General features: G+C 44.1%; 1 protein-coding gene across 5 annotated transcripts in view; it reads right to left on the minus strand.

The window, feature by feature from the left end:
* The window catches only part of FARP1 (FERM, ARH/RhoGEF and pleckstrin domain protein 1), a 195,021-nt gene that overhangs the window by 1,676 nt on the left and 169,464 nt on the right, over positions 1-23,881 (minus strand). For 3 of the 5 annotated variants that reach the window (XM_032207726.1, XM_032207725.1, XM_032207724.1), the window contains exons 17-26: positions 15,346-15,427; positions 12,434-12,671; positions 10,644-10,774; positions 7,797-7,865; positions 5,769-5,858; positions 4,768-4,850; positions 4,493-4,605; positions 3,845-4,008; positions 1,174-1,281; positions 438-589 (exon numbers count right to left, since the gene is read on the minus strand). In XM_032207726.1, the coding sequence (XP_032063617.1) occupies positions 438-589; positions 1,174-1,281; positions 3,845-4,008; positions 4,493-4,605; positions 4,768-4,850; positions 5,769-5,858; positions 7,797-7,865; positions 10,644-10,774; positions 12,434-12,671; positions 15,346-15,427 (1,230 nt within the window). Of the gene's footprint in view, positions 1-437; positions 590-1,173; positions 1,282-2,327; positions 2,465-3,844; positions 4,009-4,492; positions 4,606-4,767; positions 4,851-5,768; positions 5,859-7,796; positions 7,866-10,643; positions 10,775-12,433; positions 12,672-15,345; positions 15,428-23,881 lie in introns of all 5 variants that reach the window. The other 2 variants (XM_032207728.1, XM_032207727.1) reach the window with 2 other exon arrangements.

Below are 23,881 nucleotides of genomic sequence, written 5' to 3' on the forward strand. Positions count from 1 at the left end.
AGACGAGCAGCTTCTGGGAAAAAGCTGGATTTCATTTCAGGTGTGGATTTTACAGCCAGTTGTACTAGAGAGAGCAAAGTTGTTCTACACTCTCCTAAAAAGTCCTGTGACCTGTTTATATGCTTCCTGGTGTTTGATACACAGAGAGCTATGTACAGCCAGCCTGATTAATTTTGAATGTGCAATTCCTACATCTAATTCAAGTTTTGCAGTGATTATTACTATTGCTACCACGCGTGCTCAAAAACAACCACTTGGTTCTAGCATTACCAGGTTTAACATTTATTTTAAAATTGTAAAGATTACTTTCCCTTACCGTGCTGAACTACATGCCTGTATTGCTAAATCAGTTTAGTAAATTTGGCACTTACTAACCTTGTTTGGAAAAAAAAATCATGTAATTTTACAAAATTCCATCTCACAAAAGACTGACTTACCTTTCAAATGTGTATTCGCTTTCAGCCCTGAAGTAGTACACATGGGATTTGAAATGCAGCTTGAACACATAATCTTTGTGAATGTTTTCAGATTCGGAAGGAATGGTGAGTGAATATCCCAATAAAGGAAGGCTGGCTAAAGGATGATTGTCCTGAAAAGAAATGGTGAAAAATGCAGTGAGGTCAAATGTTAACAGGCGGGGAGAGCACATAAGTGAAATGGAAAATAAATATACACTCGTTTAAAGGCAATTGTGTTTCTGAATTCACATGGAAAAAGTACCAGATTTATACAATGGCAACAATCTGAATTGTTTGGTAATGCCTGCCCATCTTTAGGGACCCTTATCATAAAAATCTTCGGCAAGCTGATCCTACCAGTATTTCCTGGTAAGAAATTTGTCTCAAGCCGCAGGCTTTCACTACTTTCAAGCTGACTTAAAGCAGCATCATCTGGCACCTGCAGAGCACCACATGTGTTCATCCCAGGCCTGCAAACACCCACTCCTTTAGAAATGTACTCGCCAGTCTGCACCATTCACTGTTTAAGTGCTTTTGCTTAGTATGGAGTGTATGAACAAATGATTTCTCTAGCCTGCTTATGTGTAAAATATCATTTTTCTTTTATAATGCATAAAGCCTAGAATTGAGGATTTCTGTAATAACACAAGTGTAAGCTAACTGTTGGAAGTGTCAGGAACCGAGTGCTCACACACAAGCTCGTGCAGTGCGTTACCTGGTGCGATTTATAGAAGAACATACAGAAGTTGGTGAATACCACCCAGAGCTTCTGCCACCCGTTGCTGTTTTTGAATTTTCTTAGGAGATTTCCGGACAGCTGATTCTGAAACAGATCAAACGTAGGCAAATAAACCAGTGAAGTGCATGGTGCAGAGGTGTACAAGCAGGTGGAAAGTAGCCAAGCCCCACATAAAGGATGTTTGCATTTCTGCTTAGCTTATTTAATTCCACCAATTAGGCTGTAAGCTCAGAACTAGAAATACCTGTCGTTCTTTAAGTGAGGTTTGTCTGCAGTTTAATGACTGTAAGAAAAAATCAGCTGCTTTTACCTCATCCTATGTGACCTTGCTGAATGTGAAAGCGGTTTGGTGAAATGGATGTATTTTTCTTCCACATTTTTCTAGCATTAAACAGCAGTTAACTTAGTAATATGTTTTTGTTCATAGCTGGGTACTTCCAAAAACTTCAAACTACTACACTTATGCATCTATTTTTTAAATTAAGGTGGCTTTCAGTAAAATATTACCAAACATCAGTCAGTCTTGTTAGCCTAGTCTATGTTCTTTTCAAATGATACTTAAATAGAGCAATGAAAACAGAAAGTCTGACATGAATTTGTGATGTAAAGGAAAATCATGACGTACTTTGGAATTGCAGATAGAGATTGAGCTCTCAGTACCCAGTGAGTTAACGCGGTAACTTTTCAAAGATTTCAAAAGCAAGGACTATCAGCCTTGTTCTTAGCTGGATTTTGGATAATTTACAACAAAGAGGAGGAACACAAGGCACAATATTTAGTGGCTGGCTGAAGAAAATAATCTTTTCACCCATCTACTGTAAAGTCCAGCATCACTGTACCTTGCAAATGATGGGGAGCTCTCAGGGAATTATTACTTCTCCTTCCTTGTTGAATATTAGGGCTAGCATCCGGATCAAAACAGCCATTCACATCATTCTCACTACGTAATGCAGGAGCTAATAATTTAGTTTGTAATCTACTACAAACTAAATATTCTCGCAAATATTGCTCTGTTTTCACCAGTCTTGGCTGTGCATTAAAGCCTTTGCTTTAGATAATCCCGTGCTCTGCTATGAGGACTGCTGACGCCGTGACCTAAGTTACAGGCATACTCCTTAATTTTCTGTTACCTCATTACTCTGGAGGATATCATAAAAGGACAGGCTTTGCATTCGGTACCAGCAGACATATGAAATGGAAACAGGCCGCTGATCACTGATCAGTCCAGCAGGTAGGGAAGTACAGTCACTGACAGAGAGAGGATCTTCTACCACAAGAAAGACAGAGAGGAGGGAGAGACACAAAGAAAATAAACGATAATGCTGAAGTGAAAGGCACCAACAGAATGACGTGAGCATGAGTGTGACCTGCCACACGTGAAGCAGCAGTGGAGCTGAAGATGTTGTCACAGAGTAACTCCAGGGTGTGTGTTTGGTCTTCACCACCATGTTTGCACACATTTGAGTCACAGGGAGGAACAAAAGTAAAGAACAATGAACCCTGATCTCAGGTAAAAAAAAGATTTGCCTAACCAAACATTTTACTCATTAGAATAAATCACCACTTTAAATTTACTTTATATCAATTTATAATAAGCCCTATGTGTTAGGGGAAAATATGAGAGCCGGTTCCACGCTGAGCTATTCCTCCTTTGCAGGATATAAAGGCATAAAAAGCAGGAAATGCATCCGCATGGGAGCAAAATGGGGCTCTCTACTTAGCATTTGCTAATGATTTTCTAAATTTTGACAATTTCCTTTGTCAAATTTCAATTTCTTCTGCTTAAAACCAGAAGCAAACTCTGAACACCATCTGTCCTGGCATCTCCCTCAGTTCTGAGTCGGGGCATCTTCTCCAGTGCAACAGAGAGCTGATATATTAGGGCTGCCTCCTGAGTGGATGTTGATAGTTTTGAGATTCCTTTTACCACTTTCACATAACCCTCCACGTGATGAGGACTGCGATAAAGCATTCAGAGCTCCCTGCGGTGTCTCTCTGGTGAAGGAGGAACACCGAAGCAGACTTGCCACCTCACTTGGACCAAGCACTGAACTAGGAGTCTTTCATTTTAATCTTTGAAAAGCCAATGTCTAGCTCTTGTCCGCTAAGCGCAGAGTTAGGGAACGTGTTTCAGATTGGCTTAGCTGTGATCAGGGGGAGAAAAAGGCTTTTTATTTGGAGGTGGAAAATGCAAATAAAGAAAAAGCAGATGGGACTGAGCAATGAGACAAGGTTCCAGAAAAGATGGCTAGGTAAAGAAAGTAAGTTAGTAATACACATAATCAAAACTGTCTGCAGCAGCTAAAGACAATATCCTTTCAGCTCAAGCAATGACTTAATGCCTCTGTCAATGAAAGCATTAAGACAGTTTGACCTGCTTCAAGTTTTCAAGAGCATCAGCACTTTGGGGACAGTTATTTCTGTAAGAATTACTGCTCTAACTGATTTCGAAAAGATGCACTGAGGGAGTGAGAAGTGTGTGCCTTGACTGAGGGCATCGTTTGAGGGTACGGGAGCCAGTTTCACATCACAGGTGTGCCTGGAACATCCCCGAGAGGAAAGAGCACTTATTGAGGAGGAGCAAAAAGGAAATTGTCATTCAAGAGCACATCTGGAGCTGCAGTTCAGATTGTTCTGAGGCAGATACCTCCACAGCAATACTAAAGTCGATCATTGAAACACTGGTATTTCTGTGCCAGCAGACGTGCACCGTAGTGTTGCCACGGTGTGGTGACTGACGTTCGAGTGAGGTGCGGGATGCACTGAGATCGTCCTCAGATTCCTGGTCTACAGTAGTTTCATCAGGAGACTCTATGAAATGCAGGGAAAAAGCATCTTTCTTCCTCTATGCAACAACATATATAATTGGAAAAATTAAACAAGTAAGTCTGTTCACAATCTCGTGAACTAGCTTCAAAACACACTTTTAGAGACAACTTTGTGCAGATGTTAAGCAGATTATTTTTTACGTGTTTCTGCAAGTGTTAGAGTCAAAGCCCACTACGCTTCATCGGTGCTTTTAATACCTTCCAAGGACAGGCACTGCCCAAGTCTCGTAAAATACTTCCTGAAATCATTATGCTTAAGTCACATCTCTATTCAGTGAAACTTTCTGCTAACATCAACAAAAACATTACAATGGTACGTACATAAATATATATATGTAAATATATATAAATCAACTTCAAATGTATCAAATTCACTTGTGGCCAGCATGTATCACCACTCTACATAGAAGCAATCACCGACTACACTGACTAAAATTAACAAAACTTCCTCTCTAGCATTTACTTACTATTGTCAGGTGGGCTACTAGCCAGCAATTCTGGGGCAGGGCCACTGCTTTTCTCTGCCAGGTCTATTGCCATCTGAATGTCCTCAGTCCATTTGTCCATTTCAGAACGGGTACTAACAAGGAAAATTCAGGTTTTAATCGCTTGCATAAAGCTGAAAACAAACTCTAAGAAATAGTCCCAAGTTGAACTTGATTTTAATTTAAATGAACAAATACAGACATGAGATGCTAGCTTTTTTCAACATTAACTGTGTGTGTTGTCTCCATCAAATTACCTTGCTGCAACAATGATGGACTGCTGTTGACCTCGAAGTGTTAGACAATGAGGAACCCCCCATTCCTCTTCACTTTCTTCTATCTGAGAGAAAAGTCAACATGCAGTCAGACTGTAGGAAACAATCTTATTTCTTAAGATGAAACAGTGAACTGGACAAGCTTTTGCCATTAGGGAAAAGAAAAGCGAGATGGTCAGAAACAACTTTTTGAGCTAGAAAAAACTGGTAGCCTGAAAGGTGAAAAAATATTAAATTGTGCAATAACCCTTTAAGCCAAAAGCATGGCTTTTTGTCAAAGAAAGGAAGACAATGGTATTTTTATATGGGAGTGCTTTGGACACTGCAGCATAGCACAATACTGCTGTGAACCAGTCGTGCCAAATGGACATCAATAATTGAGTAGATTCCTAGAAATGTTAGATAAAACTTGAAGCCTCACCAGTGCTGAGAGAAATTCAGTTACTGTGGTAGCGATCATCTAATTCAATATCAGGAAAATGGTATAAAATAGATATGAGAACATGAGAAGTTCCAATGAAAGTAATGGGGAAAATGGAAGTTTTGAAACCACCAAGAACATTTGCTAAATCATGTAAGAAGAAGAACTATTACTGGCTATTGGGCCTGAATCGTCTATTTTCCAGAAGAATTGCAAAAGGGCGCAGAGTGACATATTGCTGCCTGCAGTTTCCCACTACCTTGGCTTTAAGATAAATAGATAGAAACACTAGGAAACATTTTTTCATAGGATTGAAATTGCCACTACTGATTACTTGCCTCAAACAGTGTTTCTATTAGCAATTGGTTATGAATCACTTGTAAGAATCATGATTAAATTTATGGTCTGAAAAAATAAAGAAAAAAAACCCACAACAACAACTTATCTGAATCAGACAACAACCCTTTGCTACTGCTCTCACTCCAGCAGAAACTGAGCAAGCAACAAAGATGGGACCTTAAATAACCATTTAAGCATGAATTCAACTTCTTGTTATACTTACTGTCATGCCATACAGTGGTAGATGCCCATGGACTTTAAACTGATTTGATGCTGTCAGGCCTCTACTTGTGTACAACAAAATATCATTAAACTGAAAAGCAAGAATAAGCATTGTTAGAATTATGTTGGCACACATAGACAGATATCAGAATAGTAAATACAAGAAAACTATCCGGTACTGGCAGTCCTAATGCAAGAATCCAAAATACTGGCTTCCACAATATCCCTCGTATTATCCCTAATACCTCGTATTGTCATCTGTTACCATCCCTGCCTTCCTTCCCAGCTATTCTCTGGCATGTTCTCACAATTTTCCACTTGATATCTTCTAATATTCCAATATGTTCTCATCCCTTTATGATCTCTGGGTCAAAATTAACAAGCCACAGCAGTGAAACCACGTAGGACCTTTCACAGTCTGGGGCAGTTTGAAGCAATGGAAGGAAGAGAAGCCTGTTTCATCAATACTTTATTCTGATTTGTGTGGAAAGGAAGCATGCCCCAAGACAGGTGTGTCCAACTCTACTCTTCGGGTGGTTATCTATCACTCCACGTATTTTGAAGGAAGCTGTGAGACCTGTTTCATATAGGTGATTAGGTTGGAAATGTCAAGGTGGAGTGACTATTTCTTGACATATAGAACTTCCTACATGTTTGACAACAACATGTCAAATGTCCACCTGCATTTGGTTGCATGCTGTAAAAATAATGGTCAATTTTCACTGACCACATGTCAAAAGATGTTCTCCTCAAACATGGCTCTTGCATCAAGAGAATCATACTCTGTAGAGGGAAACAACTCTCATCAGAGTGCTACAACTGAATAGCAATCATTCATGGAGTGATGTGGATTGGCCACTAGAGGGGGATTTAATTTTGCCAATAATTGCTCATGTATTTGGAGTCACAGAATACTGATTCAGGCTTTTATCTCCAAGAAAGATTCTGGTCCTTGAGGGAGATGACAGACTTCTCCGAGAGTGCGAGCGACTGCCAAAAACTGAGATTGATTTAAGAGTCTTGTCTCAATTTTCAGCGTTTTATACAAGTATAATATCAAGGCATCATCTGGCAATGAGAATGGTGGTATGCAAGGAAATATGCACCATATTCATTAGGCTCCCTCTTTAGCACCTTTATAGCCATAATCTTACCAAGGTAAAACTAGCAGTTACATGTTGGGCTCATTTGGGAGAGTAAATGCTAAAGACCCCATAAAATCTAGCACGCTTGCAAGCTTTTCTATACATCTTCACCTTTGGCACACAAGGAATCAAGTTTGAGTTTTCCTGTCTCTGACTCTTTATGTGCTGCCCTGCACCACCAGACTATAAAATCTGGGCACTCTGCTGGGCATCCCAGTCCCCCGGCATCAACAGCTGAGCTGCAGCAGGACTGGGGTCCTGGGAGCAAGTCAGCTTTCCAGGAAGAGAGGAGAAACCATCTGGTCAGCTCTTGTGGATTCCAGACTGAGTGAGATTGCTGCAACCTGAAAATGCTGCGAGTGATGGTGGGAGGAGATAATTTTTCCTAGTGAAATAGCTTCTAAATGTATCTCCAGGTAAAGGCAGACCCATCAACACGCTAGGCATACCCGGGTTGAAACTGGATGGTTTGTGGAGAAACTTGTTTCTGTAATGTGTCCTGAGAGCATTATGTGGATTATCTTTTATATCACTCAGAGTTATTCTTTATCTTCTTTTCTGGACATGATCACTAACCCTGGTGCCACTTTTCATTTTGTAATGACTCTTCTAATACTTAAGACAATGTTGCTAGGAGGTATTATTATTTTATCATGGTATTCACACTGTCATATAAAAATAAATAGTTTTATCTTTGTAAGCACTGACAAAGAGAACATTGGTTTTGGAAAGAAACATATATTCTTAACAAACAGCTAGGTGATGTATTTTGTTGATTTAACCAACTGTTTAAAAATACTTACTGTAATTCACAGTTCCAGTTTGCTTAATAGTTGGCTACAGTTACATGTCAACATATAAAGAAAAATCGCCTTCTCGCTTACCAGAAAGAACATTCGTTGCTGTAAACCTTTTCCGGACAATTTACTAAGACTGCCCAGTCTAATGAACTCCTGTAGGAAGCAAATACAAAATAAATATGTGTCTTTTGCCAAAATGATTATGATTTTTTAGTATGCAAGAATAAATATGACTACTTGGTCATAAGACTGAATTGATTATCAGTCACCGAGATTTTTTATTATCTTTACTAAATATGTTAAAAATCTTTATAGGATATTTTCTTTCTATTCTTAACCATCTCTACCATCAACTGCTGGATGGTATTTCATTCATTTCAGGAAAATTCAGCTAGGCAAAATTTTCTGTACCTAACACATTGATTCTTTCAGACAGCTAGCTACCTCTTTCATCAGTTTTGAATGAATATTCATACTACAAATGATGTAAATGCTAATGATAAGTGGGTCTGTACGTTACTTATTATATAGACACTGGTCAGCTTGTGTTGTGTGTATGGCATGTACAGCTCTTCACTGAGGTGAAAAATCAGCTGAACAAATCAACATCAGCAGCAGGAAAGGAGGGAAATTGGTCTGGCAGCGTGAGCTACCCTAGTACAGTCCATGTCAAATAATACAGTGCATTACTTGAGATGAAATTGTTTCAAAATGTTTAGGGATGTAATTATCGGAAGAGCATCACAACCAGAACTTTCAAACCGCTGGGGTTTCCTGGATTTATTGTCATCTATAACATAACTCCACCGTACACATACCTGAACCCCATCAAAGCATAGTTTTTCAGTCACTCCCTCCAGCTTCTGCCAAGAGGTTTGTATTTATTTATTAGTCTTTTGAAGGTCATTCTGCTCATATTGTGCATGTAAAAGGCATATAAAGCATCAGAATCACCTGCAACTTAGCAATGAATTAGCTGTAGGAAGATTAATCTGGTCACAGAGATACTTCAGTTGCCTTAGGGTTTCTGTGGTGTGTCCAGCCCCCTACCCACATTAAGTTAGGGTGGGAAAAGTGCCTGGAGAAGGTTGTTCCTTCTGTCACAGTGAGCTCACGGTACCAAAGGGGCCACTGGAAGCTGTGCTGGCACCACGTAATATTAATCACAATTACTATTTATGTGGTACTGCCTCATGGTCAGTACTCCCAGGCCTAGCTCCAGCAGGGCAAGCACTGCCCAAACCCACAGCAGAGCCGCAGGCCATCGCCATCTGCAAGCAGAACCGACTGGGGGATGCTTTAATATCCAGTACGGGAACCAGGCTGGTGGCTGCAGAGACTGGGGCAACATGAAGATGATGGTTACCCAAAGCCACCACCGTTAGGACAGCCGAACCACAGGCCTAGCACGAGAGGCCTCCTCGGAGGTTCTCCTCTCTGAGACATGGCACTGGGCCACTTCTGGGTAACACACAGGCACTATCGGCACTGCTCAGCAGCATCTGCCTTCCTGGCTGAGTGGCCAAAGGGCTGGACAGCAGCAACGTCTTGGGCATCTGCCAGAGCGTGGCAGCCAAAACCTTTCCCCTTGGCAGGCAAATGGCCTCTGCCCCCCGTCTGCCGCCTTCTTGAACTTCCTAGGAGAGGAAGACAGCTCTGTCTTTAAATAGAATAGGGCAGCAGCAGCAGCAGCCGGTGACAGCGTTTAATTTCATGTGATGGAGGATGCACAGGCTGGGAAGCGTCCTGAGGGGCTTGCCAGGGACGTGCACGGTCTGTGGATCACTGGAAGGGAGCACGAGCCGCGGTGGCTGCTGGAGGGACAGGGAGGAGGTGAAGTGAGAGGGTGGGGGACTGCTGCAAACCGAGACATACCTGTGCTCAGCTCCACTTCAACCCCCTTATCTGAAATGTTTAAATCCTTAAACGAACAAGAGCACGGAGAGGCCAGAAAGCTGCCTCTCTGCCAGGAGCCCGTGGTGGCTCGAGGCACGGACACGGCTCTGCAAGCAGACCCCGGGCTGGATGGCCAGGCTGCAGGGCACGTTCAAGCAGTGCCATACTTGCAATCCAATCCAAAACTCATCTTTTATTCCTAGCTGTTTCCCAGAAACGTATGAGGGGCAGGAACAGTCTAGCGATATATTTTCTGTTGCCACAAGCAGTGCCTTTGTGTATTATGCACAGGAGTCAGGGAAGTAAGGAAGAAATCACTTCTACAAGGCAGCTCTCAAGCTTGCACGCACAGATACGTGTACACAGAAGAGCAGAAAAGGTTACAAATTCTGCAGAGGGTCATTTATTCTGAAATAAGCCTGTGTTTTAAAAATGCATGGCAAGTAAGGAAGAGATGTCCTCATTCCCATAACATAATTAAAAGTATTTACTTAAGGCAACACTGTCTCAAAAAATACTGCCTAACATTACATGCAGACTAAAGAGACTGCTCGTCCCCAGGGCCACGAGTTTCAAAGCCAGGCATCGTGAGCAGGCTGAAGGTCCTCCAGCACAAATGTCTTGCTTTCCTTTAATCTGCTACACTCTAGCACCGAGGATTGAAAAAATAAAATAAGGGCAGAAAGAAATGAGGAAATGTGCAACCGCTCAAGCTCTGAATGCTGAGATAAATGTTACATTTTTACTGCCTCTTGTAATAGATACTTGGAATTGCCTACAACCATCCAAATCTATACATAAAATAAACCTAATAAAATCAGTAAAAAATAATAAGGATGATTGCTTCTTCCCATTTTAAAGGCTGCTGTTTTCTATGACATTATTATGTTTACATTTAATAGCTTTTTGTGAGAAAAAAAGGTTCATATGAGGAAAGGCAATTTCACAGATGCTCCAAAAAAAAATATCAGATTTCCAAAATACACCTAATGCTTTGAAATGATATCAAAGCTTGGTCACAATTCTGTTACTTACCCTTCCTGGGATCACCAGATTGTCTATGCCTATCAAGTCTTTCTTGAGTTCGTGCAGCTTCTGGAAGTTCTCCATCTTTATCATATTGCCATGGAGCTGAGCCACCATTTCAGAAATCTCAGCCAAAGCAGCTAGATAAAAAAACCGTGACATGCTTATTATAAACTTACAAGGATGTTCAAAAAGAAAGACTTCTGTCTGCAGCAAGTAATTCACAGACATCGTCTTCTTTGCGACACTCTTTTCCTTCACAGAATAAACCTGCTCAGGCAGACTAAAACCCACACAAACTCTGAACATCATCTGACTAAGGATGGAGCATTGTCATGAAGATACCATCAGTTTCTTGCTCTATTTTAGCTGCAGAAACATTGTAGGAATACTCAAGTCAATTCATGGTAACAGTCAAAAGATTCTACTAAAGCATTTAACTCAGAGAACTGGGCTGAAAATCACTTTATCTTTTCTGGGGGACCAGCTCACAGCATTGCTCCCTGTGCCATCATGTACATGAGCACCGACCTGGATACACCCAAACAGACAGGCAGTCTCTGAATGGGCTGAACACACTCTTTGACTGATACTAGCACTGGAAAAGGAGTTACAGCCCTCTGCATTTAAAAAATAGAGCTAATGGCACAGTAACAGTGGTTCCTCCTTCCTGTATCATTGCTCAGAGCACCGTTTATCCACGTGTTAACAAGAGACCTGTGTTCTCTGCTGCCTGTCACTTGGTGGGATTCACATCCACATCTCCCCTTTTCTTGCTGCCTTTACACCCTGACCTTTAACTGAAATCTGCAAGCACCTTAGTAAAAGGAATCAACACATCACCCTCACCACAGAGCCTTGGCTAGAAGACATGAAGGCACCACTTGCTGTCCTCCTTGAGGTCTTTCAGGCAGCAGCTGCATTTGGGCAAACACCCGTGTCGTGTAGCCCTGCAGTGTCACCGACCTCTGCGGCATTTCCTATCGCCACAGATCAAGTTGCCTCCCTATTTTGTGCACTGCCTCCTGCAGGTCTCATTGCAAGGAACTCGGTTCAGCTAACACCATAGAGCTTGGGGCAGCCATCCTGGGCACTGTCCCCTACCCATTCCTTCTGTGGATCTGCCCTGAGTGCTAAGGGTATGGATAACATAGGTATCATTCAATTTAGACAGCTTACAATAGGGAGGAGGAAGGGTACATGGAAGGAGGAAAGTAAATCACTGAAAAGAAATAGCAAGCGGTGACCTCAGACCGCAGGAAGAAAAATTCTTCACATTTGGAAAAAAAAAAACAAAACCACACACATGTTGGCAGCTTTGAGTTATTGAAACAAATCGTGGAAGTGGTAAAAGAACAAACAGTATGTCTGGAAAAATAATACTCTCCTTAAGACATAACAACAGCCGCTGCACAGGGTCAGACCGAGGGTTCACCTGGGCCAGTGCTTTGTGTTCCCAGCAGATATCTAGGGAAAGCTGGCAAGCACAAGGCAAGCACATCTGGTGTGTCTCCTGTGTTCTCTCCCGACCTCCCCACTGTTTTCAGCTGAAGAGACTTCCTGAACTGCGTGCCATTTCTGCATGTTTAATAACCCCCAGCAGCTTTCTCTTCCAAATGTTTGTCCAGAGAGTGCCATAATGTGCATGCAAGGACAACCTTAGTCATACCACTTCTGGTCTTCGGAGTGCTTGATTTTGCAACTCTTTGAATGTAGGCTTACTTTTATTTTGGTTTTGTTTGCACATGCACCTCTAACACTCCCCGGCTCCAGGAACTGATGTCTTCTCCCTCACTTACCTCTCGAATCCCTGAAGTCTACGTGGGCTGGTGGGTAATGCTTGCAAAGCCTCTCCATTATCTGCTTGTAGTGCATGAGCCTGTGCAAAGGCCTGAGGAGAAAGGTATTGAGAGGCAAGTAGCAGACTTTCTGTAGCTCGAAGTCCCTGCAAAAGGTCTCCAGCTTGCGAGAGTTCTTGATCCCATTCTCCAGCTCCATTAAAATCTCATTGTGCTTCCACAGGTGAATTGTCAATTGCTTATAGGCACAGAGAAAGAACAAGCACATGGCAGAGCTATTAGCAAACACGGTGAGATGTGACTCATAAACATTCATCCCAAACCTGTACCAGTAAAAAATCCAGCTCTCACAGCAGTTGGGATTTTGCCATCAGAATCGCTGTGCAACACAGTGCCTCTGATATGCACTTGAAAAGAAGAAATGTCATCACTAATGAGATGCACACCCGCCCCCCCGGACCCTGCTTTCACTGTAAGACGAAAGTACATGAGTGAACAAAGCTAAATCTCGCATCAGGGAGAAGTCCAAAGGCAAGGAGATGACATAAACATAGCTCGTGCAAGCTGGAGCAACAGGGAGAGAGCGGAATCCAGTGCCAAGAAACATAAATGGATTTTATAGGAGCATGAAGGCATTTAAGTGCCCCTGATCACTTAGGTGGTTTTGGAGAATTGAGATGTAGGCAACTGGACTTCTGGCTTCTGTTCCCGTTATTAATGAGAAGTTGCATCTCCTGGGAACCTGAACAGACACACAAATACAGCTGTCCAACAGACATGGCTATGTTGGAGTCCTCCATGCTCAGATTACATCCTCTCCTACTTAGTGCAGTCACTAAGATGATCCCACTGGCAGTGGGAGAGTTATGCACCAGCAAGGGAATGAGGTTTGCATGGAACATCTAACTTCACGTAGGTGCCAGCACCACAGGTCATCATGGGGCTCATCTAAAATAATTCAGCAGTATTTTATCAAACAATTAACGTAGGGGTTTTGTTTGTGTTTTGCAAAATGTGACCTGATTCTTCAGGATGCACAGAGCTTCTCTGAGCAACTAAATAAGGTCTCCCAGTACCTGGCAAAATATTAACCAGCAACAAATCGAATGTGTATGTTGAATGGATTGCAGAAGACAGTTTGGCTTAACCTAAAGCTTGTGATTTTTGACACATTTCCAATCAACTCCCTCTCCCTGTGATATGTGACATCTTCACCATAAACACGACTGCCCTGCAGCCTTCACTTCATCCCTAGGCTACGTATTCATCCTACAGGCCTGCAGCTCTGGCAGCAGGCAAAGACACCGCAGACCCCCGGGACCAGTACAGAGGCTGCCCATTAATTGCTTGACTTCTCTCCTAAGTTAATTAAACAAGGAGGGTCAGTTTTCAGATCTCATGATAAAGACGTAGAGTTTTAACTAATTTTATCGTTTCCTAGGCAGTTCCTTAGGTCAAACTGGGTTTTGCCTCTTTCCTCTGCGTATCTGTTGTTATCAGCCGTGGTGATAGTGATTTGCTCATCGAAGCACCTGGAACAAAATCCTCTAATGGGAAAGGGAGAACAGCAAAGGTGAAAGCACACCAATGGGCCTAAGTTACAGTGAGGTTGTATACTGCCTTTGGGCTAGTGCCACAGGAGGACTTGGAGGCAGTGAAGGACAAAATTTAATGTTGCGAGGTACTGAGAGCAGGAGGACAATGTGTCAGAAGCTCACTGAGACTCCAAAAACTTTGTGAAAAGGTGTGTCCCTTGAAAGAGGAGGGGTGGGGGTAGAAAAGTCCCCCTGAGTTTCTTCCAATGCATCTGAATTGTGTCTTGAGGGGAAAAAGCTGTTCCTGCTACTGCAGAAAGGGTAAAAATGCTTTATTGGTGACGCAGCCACCTATGTACTGGGGACTGTGAATCAAGGCTTCTACATTCTCTTTTTCCCACTTGCTCTGTAATTGCTTCCATGCCACTTAACCTCTCTGCACATCTGCCTGTCCTTCCAGAAGATGAGCTCAATACCAACTACCATAAAGTCCATAAAGAGAGCCATAAAGTCCAAACCACCCTGTCCTCCAGCCAAGGACTCAAGGCTGCTGCATGTACCAACAGAGGTCACCAGGGAAGGATTTATCCCGTAGTTTGGAGGTCCACATGCCAAATGTGTAGTGCTGTCCTTTGCCAGGCACTGATGGATAGGCTGGATGCACAGACACATTAATAAGGTGAGCTGTGTGCTATCTGTCCGTACTCTCAGAGTCTGCAGGACTCCCGTGCCTGCCTTCCACGCAGTTTGTTCTAGCTATCAGCAGTGCCTGGCCTCACAAATGCTGCTCCAGGCAGATTGAGAGCGGAGGCACAGCCCACAGAAGGTTATGTTCCGATTTACTGCTCATACACCTATTTTTGCTTTCAGCCTTAAAGCTGAAAAGCAATTTAATTATTCATTCAAAAATCTTGCGTCTAACTTGGCACCGAAGCACACAAGTAGAAGTTCCCCAAATCAAATCAGGGTCCAGGCTCCAATCGCTGCTCCTGCAACATTTTAACATTTTTACTTGCATGCACAAGTAGGCACGGTTGGTGTTTGAAAGATCTCTTTGGAAATTAAAATTCTGATGTTTTGTCTCTTTATTTGAATGAATAAAGAACTGGAAGTGAAATGTTCCTGAGCTTTTGTGTGTAGTGTTCCTAAATTTGCAGAGGGGGTTGGGGAAAGGGGCTGTGCAACTTAATGTCGTCTTGCACTTCTGCAATCTCGGTGCTCACCCAGCACTTGGTATCTCATCAAAGGAAACCGGTGTAGCATAAGCTTTGATTAAAACTGGCGAAAACCAGCACAATGGGCCACATCACATAAAAACGAAAACGCAGGCTGATTCTAATCCATGTCAAAGCGTAATGGTTATAGGATCACTCCTACCTTCATGCTCTGGATGTTCTTCAGCATAACATCCCCGATTCTTTGGTAATCTCCTTTAATGTGAGCATTAGAGCGGCCTTCCCTGTCAGCAACAGAAACTTCAGTCAGGCAGCATAATCACTTACACAGAAAGGAACTCAACAGCTCATTTCTTTCACAACCCTAACCCCCGTGCTCCTGGGCTCGGGAGCGTGCGAGGCATCTTCCTGACGGACGCGTGACTCCCAGGGACGGCTGGCTCCTCACCCAGCCTGACAATAGCGAGGGCAGGCACTTCACAGAAGGATTAGACCTTTAAAGAAAATTGCCGGGGTTTTTAAACACGCTAGAGGAGGCTGGAAATGCCTGGAGAAAAAGACATCAAAACGCCGTTGCGATACATGGGCTGAGAGCAAGAGGACGATGCTGTGAGGAAACGAGAACTGCACCCCAGAACAGGAGGCTCCTGCTCTGAAAAGCTTTCGGCTTGTGTAAGGGACAGTGGGGGAAAAAATTAATCTGCCCAGCATCTGGGTTTGACTCATGAGTGTTACATGCTGGCAGAGAACTGACTTCCAGTATGTCACTTTTGGTATGAAGACTGCAAACTGCTCCCCTCCCACCCAGCCAGCTGCACTTGGGTGGGTGCTCCCTTTGGGAGAAGCCCAACTTCTGATGAAAAAGATGTTTCTGCTTCTGAGCCCATGTGCGAGACAGGCAGGGATGTCACATGCTGGATGAGCCCAAACACGTCATCTAGAGAACACTGGGGGAAAAAAATCATGAATGTGAGAACCTAACTGGTACAGATCTGTTCCAATTAAGTTCAATTTTCAAAAGAAAGTCAGTAGGGGGATGAGAGGAGAAGCACTGCTCCCCTCCCCTTTCCAACTGCTAATACTGCACCCAAGGTTCCTGCAGGGTGGCTTTTTTTCGAGCTGTCCTCAATTTTTTTTAAAATCCATTGCAATTCCCACATCTGCTTATTGGGAGGCAGATCTGCAGACAGAGCAATTGCAATTCAGACAAAGAAATGCACTACCTTGGAAGAGGGCAGAAATATAAGCAACTTCTCCCTGAGCCCAAGAAGAACAGAACCTCTGCTTTGGGTTACTGCTAATGGATATATTGTTTTTCACTCATTTGCAGTAGTTCACTCTTTCAAGAAAATTCTGTGTGCAGCGAAGGAATAAATGGACAACCAGATGGTAAATCCCTGCCTTGCTCAGTAGCAGCAATTTAGCCAGAGAAGTCCCACACTCACCAAATCACAGAATGAGATTTGCAGCTGTTGTTAGGATATACTTTCCACTGGTGAGACCCGTGGAAAATACATCTATACATGTATTAAATCTCTACGTTATTATGTGAATAGACATATTCAGACATATTTTGTTTGGTAAAGACAGACATGGTTATGTTCATGCTGGATGCCCTCTCTGCATCCTTTTCTAACTGGGAAATGCAGAGGGCACGGATCATGAGTGCTACATAGAAACATCCTCCACTTCATCCTTCCACAAAGGGCCTCAGCTGATAAACAAGGGATTGTTCCATGTTCATTTGAACAACATCCAGCGTCATAGGCTGCCTTTAATTATTTTCTATTGTGCTAAGTCTCTCAGGCACTCACACGGCTATTGAAGTAAGAAAAATACAGCTCTCTGTAAGACTTTTTATGATTTTCTGAAACCCAGGGCTACACTGGGGTAGGAAGTCGGGCTGTGTCAACGGTAGCTGCAATTAGCATTGCCTGTTTTGCCAAAGCACTACATTAAATAAATGCTGCCATAGTCAAAACTATGAAATATAAACCTAAGAAAGGGTCTATACTGCCAGGAACAACAGGGGCATGCATGTATGGGCATCACAAGGCTATAGTTTCTGAATTACCCGAGGACAAAAGCCCAGTTTCTCTCTCCACAAACCTTCTGCAGCCCCCCCTGTGCTGCTCCTTCCCCTTCCCCCATGTCCTCTCTCCATCCAGCAGCTCCCCCCACCGGCCTTCCCTCCGAGAAGCTGTAAATAAAACTTCCCAGCCTCTAAGGCTCCGCTCAAAGTGGCTCATCTCAAAGTGCCCCCGACCGAAACCCACTGACATTTGAAGTCCCAGGCAGTAGCGCCGCACTGGTGGGAAGCGAGCGAAAGCAACCCTCCGCCCGTGCAGCCAGCAGGCAGCATCCCATCCTGAACGGCTCACGCTGAGCATCTGCACACAATCCCAGAAACGTCAAAGCCAGGCGAATCTGTGCTGCTGCCAGGAACGACGTGGTGTTCGGTAATTATCTCTAGGAGAATTCGTGCTTTATGCGTTGTTCTCTGACTCCCTGGCATTGCCTCGGCCCCTTTTTTATGGCTTTCTGTTTGATTTAATCTAATGGACTTCAGCAGTTTGGTACCTTTCTGTTGCAGTGCCAAGATAAATAATAAGGGCATCATTGCAGGCTGTTATTTTTTAATAGAAAATTGCTTTTCTGATCTCAAGGCTACGCATCGGTTGGCTGAAATACTCCTTGCCAAGCTCGTATCCACCAGCTAGCTACTCGAAGGCTGACCCTGAGCCTACCGAAGTCGCAGCAAGTGCTCCCACTGACTCTGTGAACTTCAGCTAATATTTAGTGTGGTTGCTCGATGAACAGTCGGGTCCTTATTTCCTAGAAGTTGACCCCCTGGCCCCTCTTCAGCTCAGCCAGCACTGGCTGCTTGCACAGCATCTCACCACATTCCTGCACGGCATCAGGAACATTCCCCTTCATTAGCTTTTGCCCAAGGCCTTTATTTTATTTTTATTTTTTTAACAGTTTGTGGGTTTTTACATCTTGCTCAGCATCTTGCCAGGGAGACAAAGAGGGAGAGAAGGGGGATCCCCAAAAGTGACAGCCTCTCTCCAGCTGCTGGCTGAATCATAGCATCCAGGCCAGCAGAGGTAACCTGTGCTGTGGGCAGATGAGTCCTGCTGGAAGAGGTAAAACCCGAAGAAAATCCAGAAATGTGATGGCCAAGCACCGCCCCTTGTTCCAATCATTCTCCCTGCTTTGGTTCTTTATTCCCACACAAATGCTGCCCCTTGCAACAGAGATGCTTTTCCCACTGGGGATGTTGCACAGCTACATGGGCTGTGATGCACAGCAGAAGGGTGGAAAGCTGAAGCCAGGTGTGGGGCCAGGAGGGGAGGAGCAAGATGGCTTCACATCTACCTCCTAAAACCTGTCCTGCACTCCACCCCAGCTCTCTGCCTTGACTCAGCAGCAATCCCTACACTACACTGCTTTTTTCCCCAGCTCCCCGACATGCAAATCCCAAATAAATAGGAAGAAAAGAACCTCCCCTGCCCAAAGAGCATCCAAACACACAGAGGATTAAAAAAAACAAACACCCAACCCATTGGATGGTGTCTTACTACTTCAGGAGCCCAAAGCACAGAAGCAGAGATGAGAGCTCTCCCTGCGGGGTATGTTTTGAGTAACAACACAGCTTGCTGAGGGGGAAGAAGCTGCTCATTTGTTGTGCATCGATGGCTGAATCGTTCTTCTTACTCCTTGTCTTCATGGGTCACTGTTTGGACACGGTGTCTATCTGCCAGTGACAAGTGACAGCTCAGGGAATAGATTCCCACAAATTTTCATCAAGAGCTGATTCTACAGAAAATGCAGAAGCTGTTTTCCCCAGACATTACGTGCCCTTGCTCCACTTAGAGTGGGGAGGTCTAATGCTACTGAAAATTGGGCTGAATATTGGAGATACTGTTCCATAATAAGCTCATTTCCCACTTGTCTACAAATAGTCCCTTCCTTTTTACCATAACACAAGTGTACAATTGCAAGCAAAGGGGAGGTGACCAACTTTTTATCTGATAAGAAACTCAGGAAGAACCTTATATTATACTAAAAAAGGCTACCAGAGCCCATGCAAGCAGCTATGTTGGATTTTCCAATTATGCAATCTACTCAGTGCACATCAATGAAAAAAAAAAAGGAAAGGATATCTTGGGTCAGCCCATACTATCCTCAGCCCTCCACAAATGCCAGTAGGAGGCACAAAGATCTGATGAGGATGGTGGTAAGGCAAAGGAGGGAAAGGTGTCTCAATGTAGATTTCTTTCCAGGTCAACATAAAAACATAAAATTGCAGCCTTTCAATTGCAGAAAAAAATAAATAAATAAAAAAAATCAGTTGCAGCAAATGATATTTGAGTGTGTGACCTTCTGTTACAGGCTTGGGAACAGCATCTCCCTCCTGGGTACTGCAGCTCATCTTTAAGCACTCAGATCCTTTAGACATTTTAAGAGCACTGCTAACCACAGTTGTAGTATTAAGCAATACCTTAAACATTCCCCACTGAAACTACCTTTTCCGTAAGACAAACATTTCGCAGGTGAAATACAAGAGTCCGTAAAAGCAAAACACCCTCTTCCTCTCCCACAGTGCTTATTAGGCAGTGCCTCTCAGCACCCTGCCCATTAGAGATGCTGCTGCAGTTGTCTTTCCAGGCAGTAAGTGTTGCAGGGACGCTGTTCAGAGCAGAAGACGTACTGCTGAAGCCACCAGAGCTACCCAGAGCCCCATCAAGCCTTAGGAAAGCTACCCCTGTTGTGGGAGAAACCCAATCCACATCAAATATGTGTCACAATGCTTTTAAGCAGGAAGAGATCAGAGCAAGAAACACCTCGGGATGGACACCTGTACTGAGAACACCATGACACTGTGGCTGAGAACAGAGAAGCCGTGGGTGCCCCATCCCTGGAGGTGCTCAAGGCCAGGCTGGATGGGGCTTTGGGCAGCCTGGGCTGGGGGGAGGTGTCCCTGCCCATGGCAGGGGGTAGAACTGAGTGATCTTTAAGGTGCCTTCCAACCCAAACCATTCTGTGATACCATGACTATGTGATTTCTCACCCTGCAGTGGCCCCTCCACAGAGGTGATCCCAGGCACATCCCTGCTGGGAGGGCCACTGAGATGACCCTAACAGGGCTCTGGGCATGACTAATCAGGGACTGGTGATTCTTTCCCCATCACTTCAAAGACATTTGGATGTAGCAGATCTCTAATCTCCAGATGTGCCCAAAAATGACTTCAGTAATACAAATTGTCTCCTTAAAATGGAGTTAAATGCACTGAGGCCTACTTAGCGTCACCAGGACTTTGTCCCAGGACTCCACATGGTGTGACTATGAGATTTGTACCCCAAATACATACCTCCTGGCTGCACACCGTACAAAGACATTTCCAAACCTGTGCATCCCAGAGATGAGGAACCAGCTGAATCATCAGCACTCATACATTTGAGAAGGCAGATAAGGATCACAGCTTTGTTTACACAAACATTTATCAGGCTGTTCTTCCTGACCACAAGTACTATTTCCCAAACAAAAAGTGGTTAATAAATCAGCATTTAGCTCATCTGCCTAACACCTCTCTGAGTGCTTTTTATTACAGGTTTTCAAGCCGGGCTCCCATGAATCCTGATTGAGCCTTCGCCTTTCATATGCTAAGATCTAAGAGCTTTCTTGCAAATTGCCAAGCACACATTTCGCAGCCACATCTGGCAGAGCCGAGCGGCAGCAGCTTTCCTCAGAAGTGCCTTCGAACAGGGAGTCAAATTATTGGCTTCCTGGCGAGAAGATGAGTCTTGCCTACATTTCTTGAAAGTACGTAATGCTTTTTCTTCCCAGCACATGGATAAGGCCCAAAACACCAATTCGCACTTCCTAATAGGGCTTCCTGGGGTGGAAATGGCTATCCTGGCTTGCCCGGGCATTGCTCTCTGCAGTGCTTTAGTGATCGACCAAGGGGGAAAAATTTATGGCTCGCCATTTGCCTCCCCCTGTCAGAATTGTCAGAGATTTCTGTCAGAAAGCAGTGAGGAAACCTGAAATCCAAACACTTAAATGGGTGTGGAAAGATGAGCTCAATCTTTTGGCTGGAAAACATTGCTTGTGATCGCCCAAACGACCAGGCTATTAGACAGCTCACATAAATGCAGGAGCAGAGCCTGACTGACTTCTTGGCTTCAGCTGGCTGGATGCTAACGGAGCATGCCATGCTCTGGCTGCGCCGCCCACACCTCTCCCTCCTTACCAAAAAGTCTCTCAGGCCCCTGAAAAACAGGAGCCAGCTTGAAGACGCTGGGATATTGCTCCCATATGGAGTAGCAAAAAGGGCTGGGAACTCCTGGCCTTGCACCCAGAGCCTTGCTGAGGGGCAACCTGGGTGAGGAGTCCCGGTACCCAGTACCAGAGTGCCTGATGCTCTCCTCCTGGCTCGTGCTAACAGGACAGGCTCACATGCATCATTCTTTCCCACCTCAGATGGCTGCCTGCTCTTTTTCCCTCCTCTTCCTCCCTTGCCTGCCTGCCTCCATCCTTCCTCTCCTTGAGGCACAGGGCCTCAGCAGGTCACTTGGTCCAGGAACATGGTCAGTGCCATCAACAGAGGGCTCAGCACAGCTGGGGCAACTGTTGGGATTCCTGGGATGCTTCACTGAGCTGGAAGCAGCACAGCACAGGGGTCAGGCTTCCCACACAGGTGGGAAACACCGGCCACAGCATGCTGTTGCTGATCTTGTGATGCCACATGGTAAAAGTGCTGCAAATCGGCTCAGTTTCACGGCCAGAACCTCTGGCTGTGAAAAACGCAGTAAATTCCAATTTTCTGCAGTTGGCTATTGGTGTCAGCATCAATTCCCATCTTGTTAAAAAACTTTCTCACTGAGATCTGCTGCTCTTAGGAAATGTAGTATGAAAAATGGGTGGGTTGTATGAAGAAACAAATCAGACCTGCCAGAATCTATAACTGGGTCAAAGGGTTTCCAGCCCTTCAGATGTTCGGTAGCAAACAATCTGCCTCTGAAGGCAGATTCAAACAGCCCAGAAGCCTTCGAGCAAGCCAGAAATGCTCTCAATAATGTGCACAATCTGAGCTTCTTTGAGCCAAGTACTAAAAGTTTATAGGTGTTTAAATAAATTAAAACCACAGAGTCATCACCAATGGTTACGAGTGGTCTTCCCCTTGCCTTGGTCCCTTCACAGCTCTTTTACAGAGCACTAGCTTCAGTTTGATCTAAGTCAGAGGAGGCAGGCTGAACTGCTATTTATTGCAGAGCTGATAAAATCCAGCATCCTACTCACCAGGGGAAAACAGATTGCTCATGGTGGATGGAGGCTTTTCCTCTCAGAGGAGCTCCCACAACACACCTGAGTAGCTAGGGGCCTTCAGTAGCCTGGTGAAGTCTCTATAACACATTCATCCAAAGGTCTTTTTTTTTCAAGGGAATGCAGAGCACGCTCGTGTCTCACCTTCATTCCCCACTACCTGGAAATCTAAAAGAGCTGACGCACAAAATTCAGATATAAATGAGTTGGCGTGAATCCTGACAGCCCCTGACTGCAGCAGTGCCATGGAGCTTGGTGGCAGCCAGGCTCACAAGGACCTACACACTTGCTCTAGTGGCTGGGCAGGGCTCTGTGCTGTGGTGGTGAAATGTGTTGAAGACCACTGCCTCAAAAATACCCAGGGCCAAAGACATCGGTGCAATCACGACAGCACAGGCATTGAGCTTATTGACCTTGACCATGCTGCTGAAGAAATTCCTTACCACATTGCCACCAGCTTGTTCTTCTACACACTGAGGGACAGTTTATTTTTGTCACTCACTGTTTAATTAAACACTAATCTCCATAGGATAGAGTTTATTGCTTGCAACTTATCTCAGCATCTGTGGCACCGTACAAAAAACCCAACACCTCCAAAGTAACACCTGCCAGCTAATCCGCCTCCCTTCCAATTTCACATATTTAAATCTTCCAGAACTTTAAAAACAAACATTTGCTCTAGGTAAACCCACGCTGCTGGCTGCCAGCTGAGTCCAGGTCGGGAGCAGGAACGTGACTGCACTTCTGTCAAACAAATCAGAGCAGCTGATAGAGAATTCACGGCAGCTCTACACCAACTGTGGAAGGACATGCAAGAGCTGATCTGCCAAAGTCAGAGTGAGGTGCCCAGCTGGGACAAAGTTACCTCATCAGAATATTTTTGAATTGCAAAGTAACTTCACAGTAGATCGGCGCTTCGTGTTGTAGAAAAACTGCAGTTTTAATATGGTATTCGGAGTCTTAGAGTGAGGTTTCCTGCTCTGTGAAACCATAGCCTCTGGACAAGGAAAAGTTGGAAAACAAAAGGCTTACTCAGCTCTGAAAGAAGCTAACTGGAAAGGGGGGAAAAAAAAGCCTAAATGTTCATTAAGAGTTTCTTTTTCCAGTGACTCTAGCTGAGTTCCCCAGATCCCTCACTTCAGTGCCTGTGTTTGTGGACCTCACAGCAACTGAGGCTCCAAAGGGGGTGAGGAGTTCTGGCCCTTAAATGTACAAACTGGGAAGCACAAGGTTTTATTTGCAGTCTTTGAACCTTTTATGGAGTTCAAAAGAAAAATAAATCTGTTCTGCATGGTTTGATTATCTCTAAAAGTCACCAGATTTGCCTTCCAAGGTCTCTTCTGAAAAAAAATGAATAAACTGGATTCACGTAGCATTAGCAATCATTCCTCATCTCCCCCTTAACAAT

The sequence above is a fragment of the Aythya fuligula genome, chromosome 1 (genome assembly GCF_009819795.1).
Source record: "Aythya fuligula isolate bAytFul2 chromosome 1, bAytFul2.pri, whole genome shotgun sequence".
Taxonomy (NCBI): Eukaryota; Metazoa; Chordata; class Aves; order Anseriformes; family Anatidae; genus Aythya; species Aythya fuligula.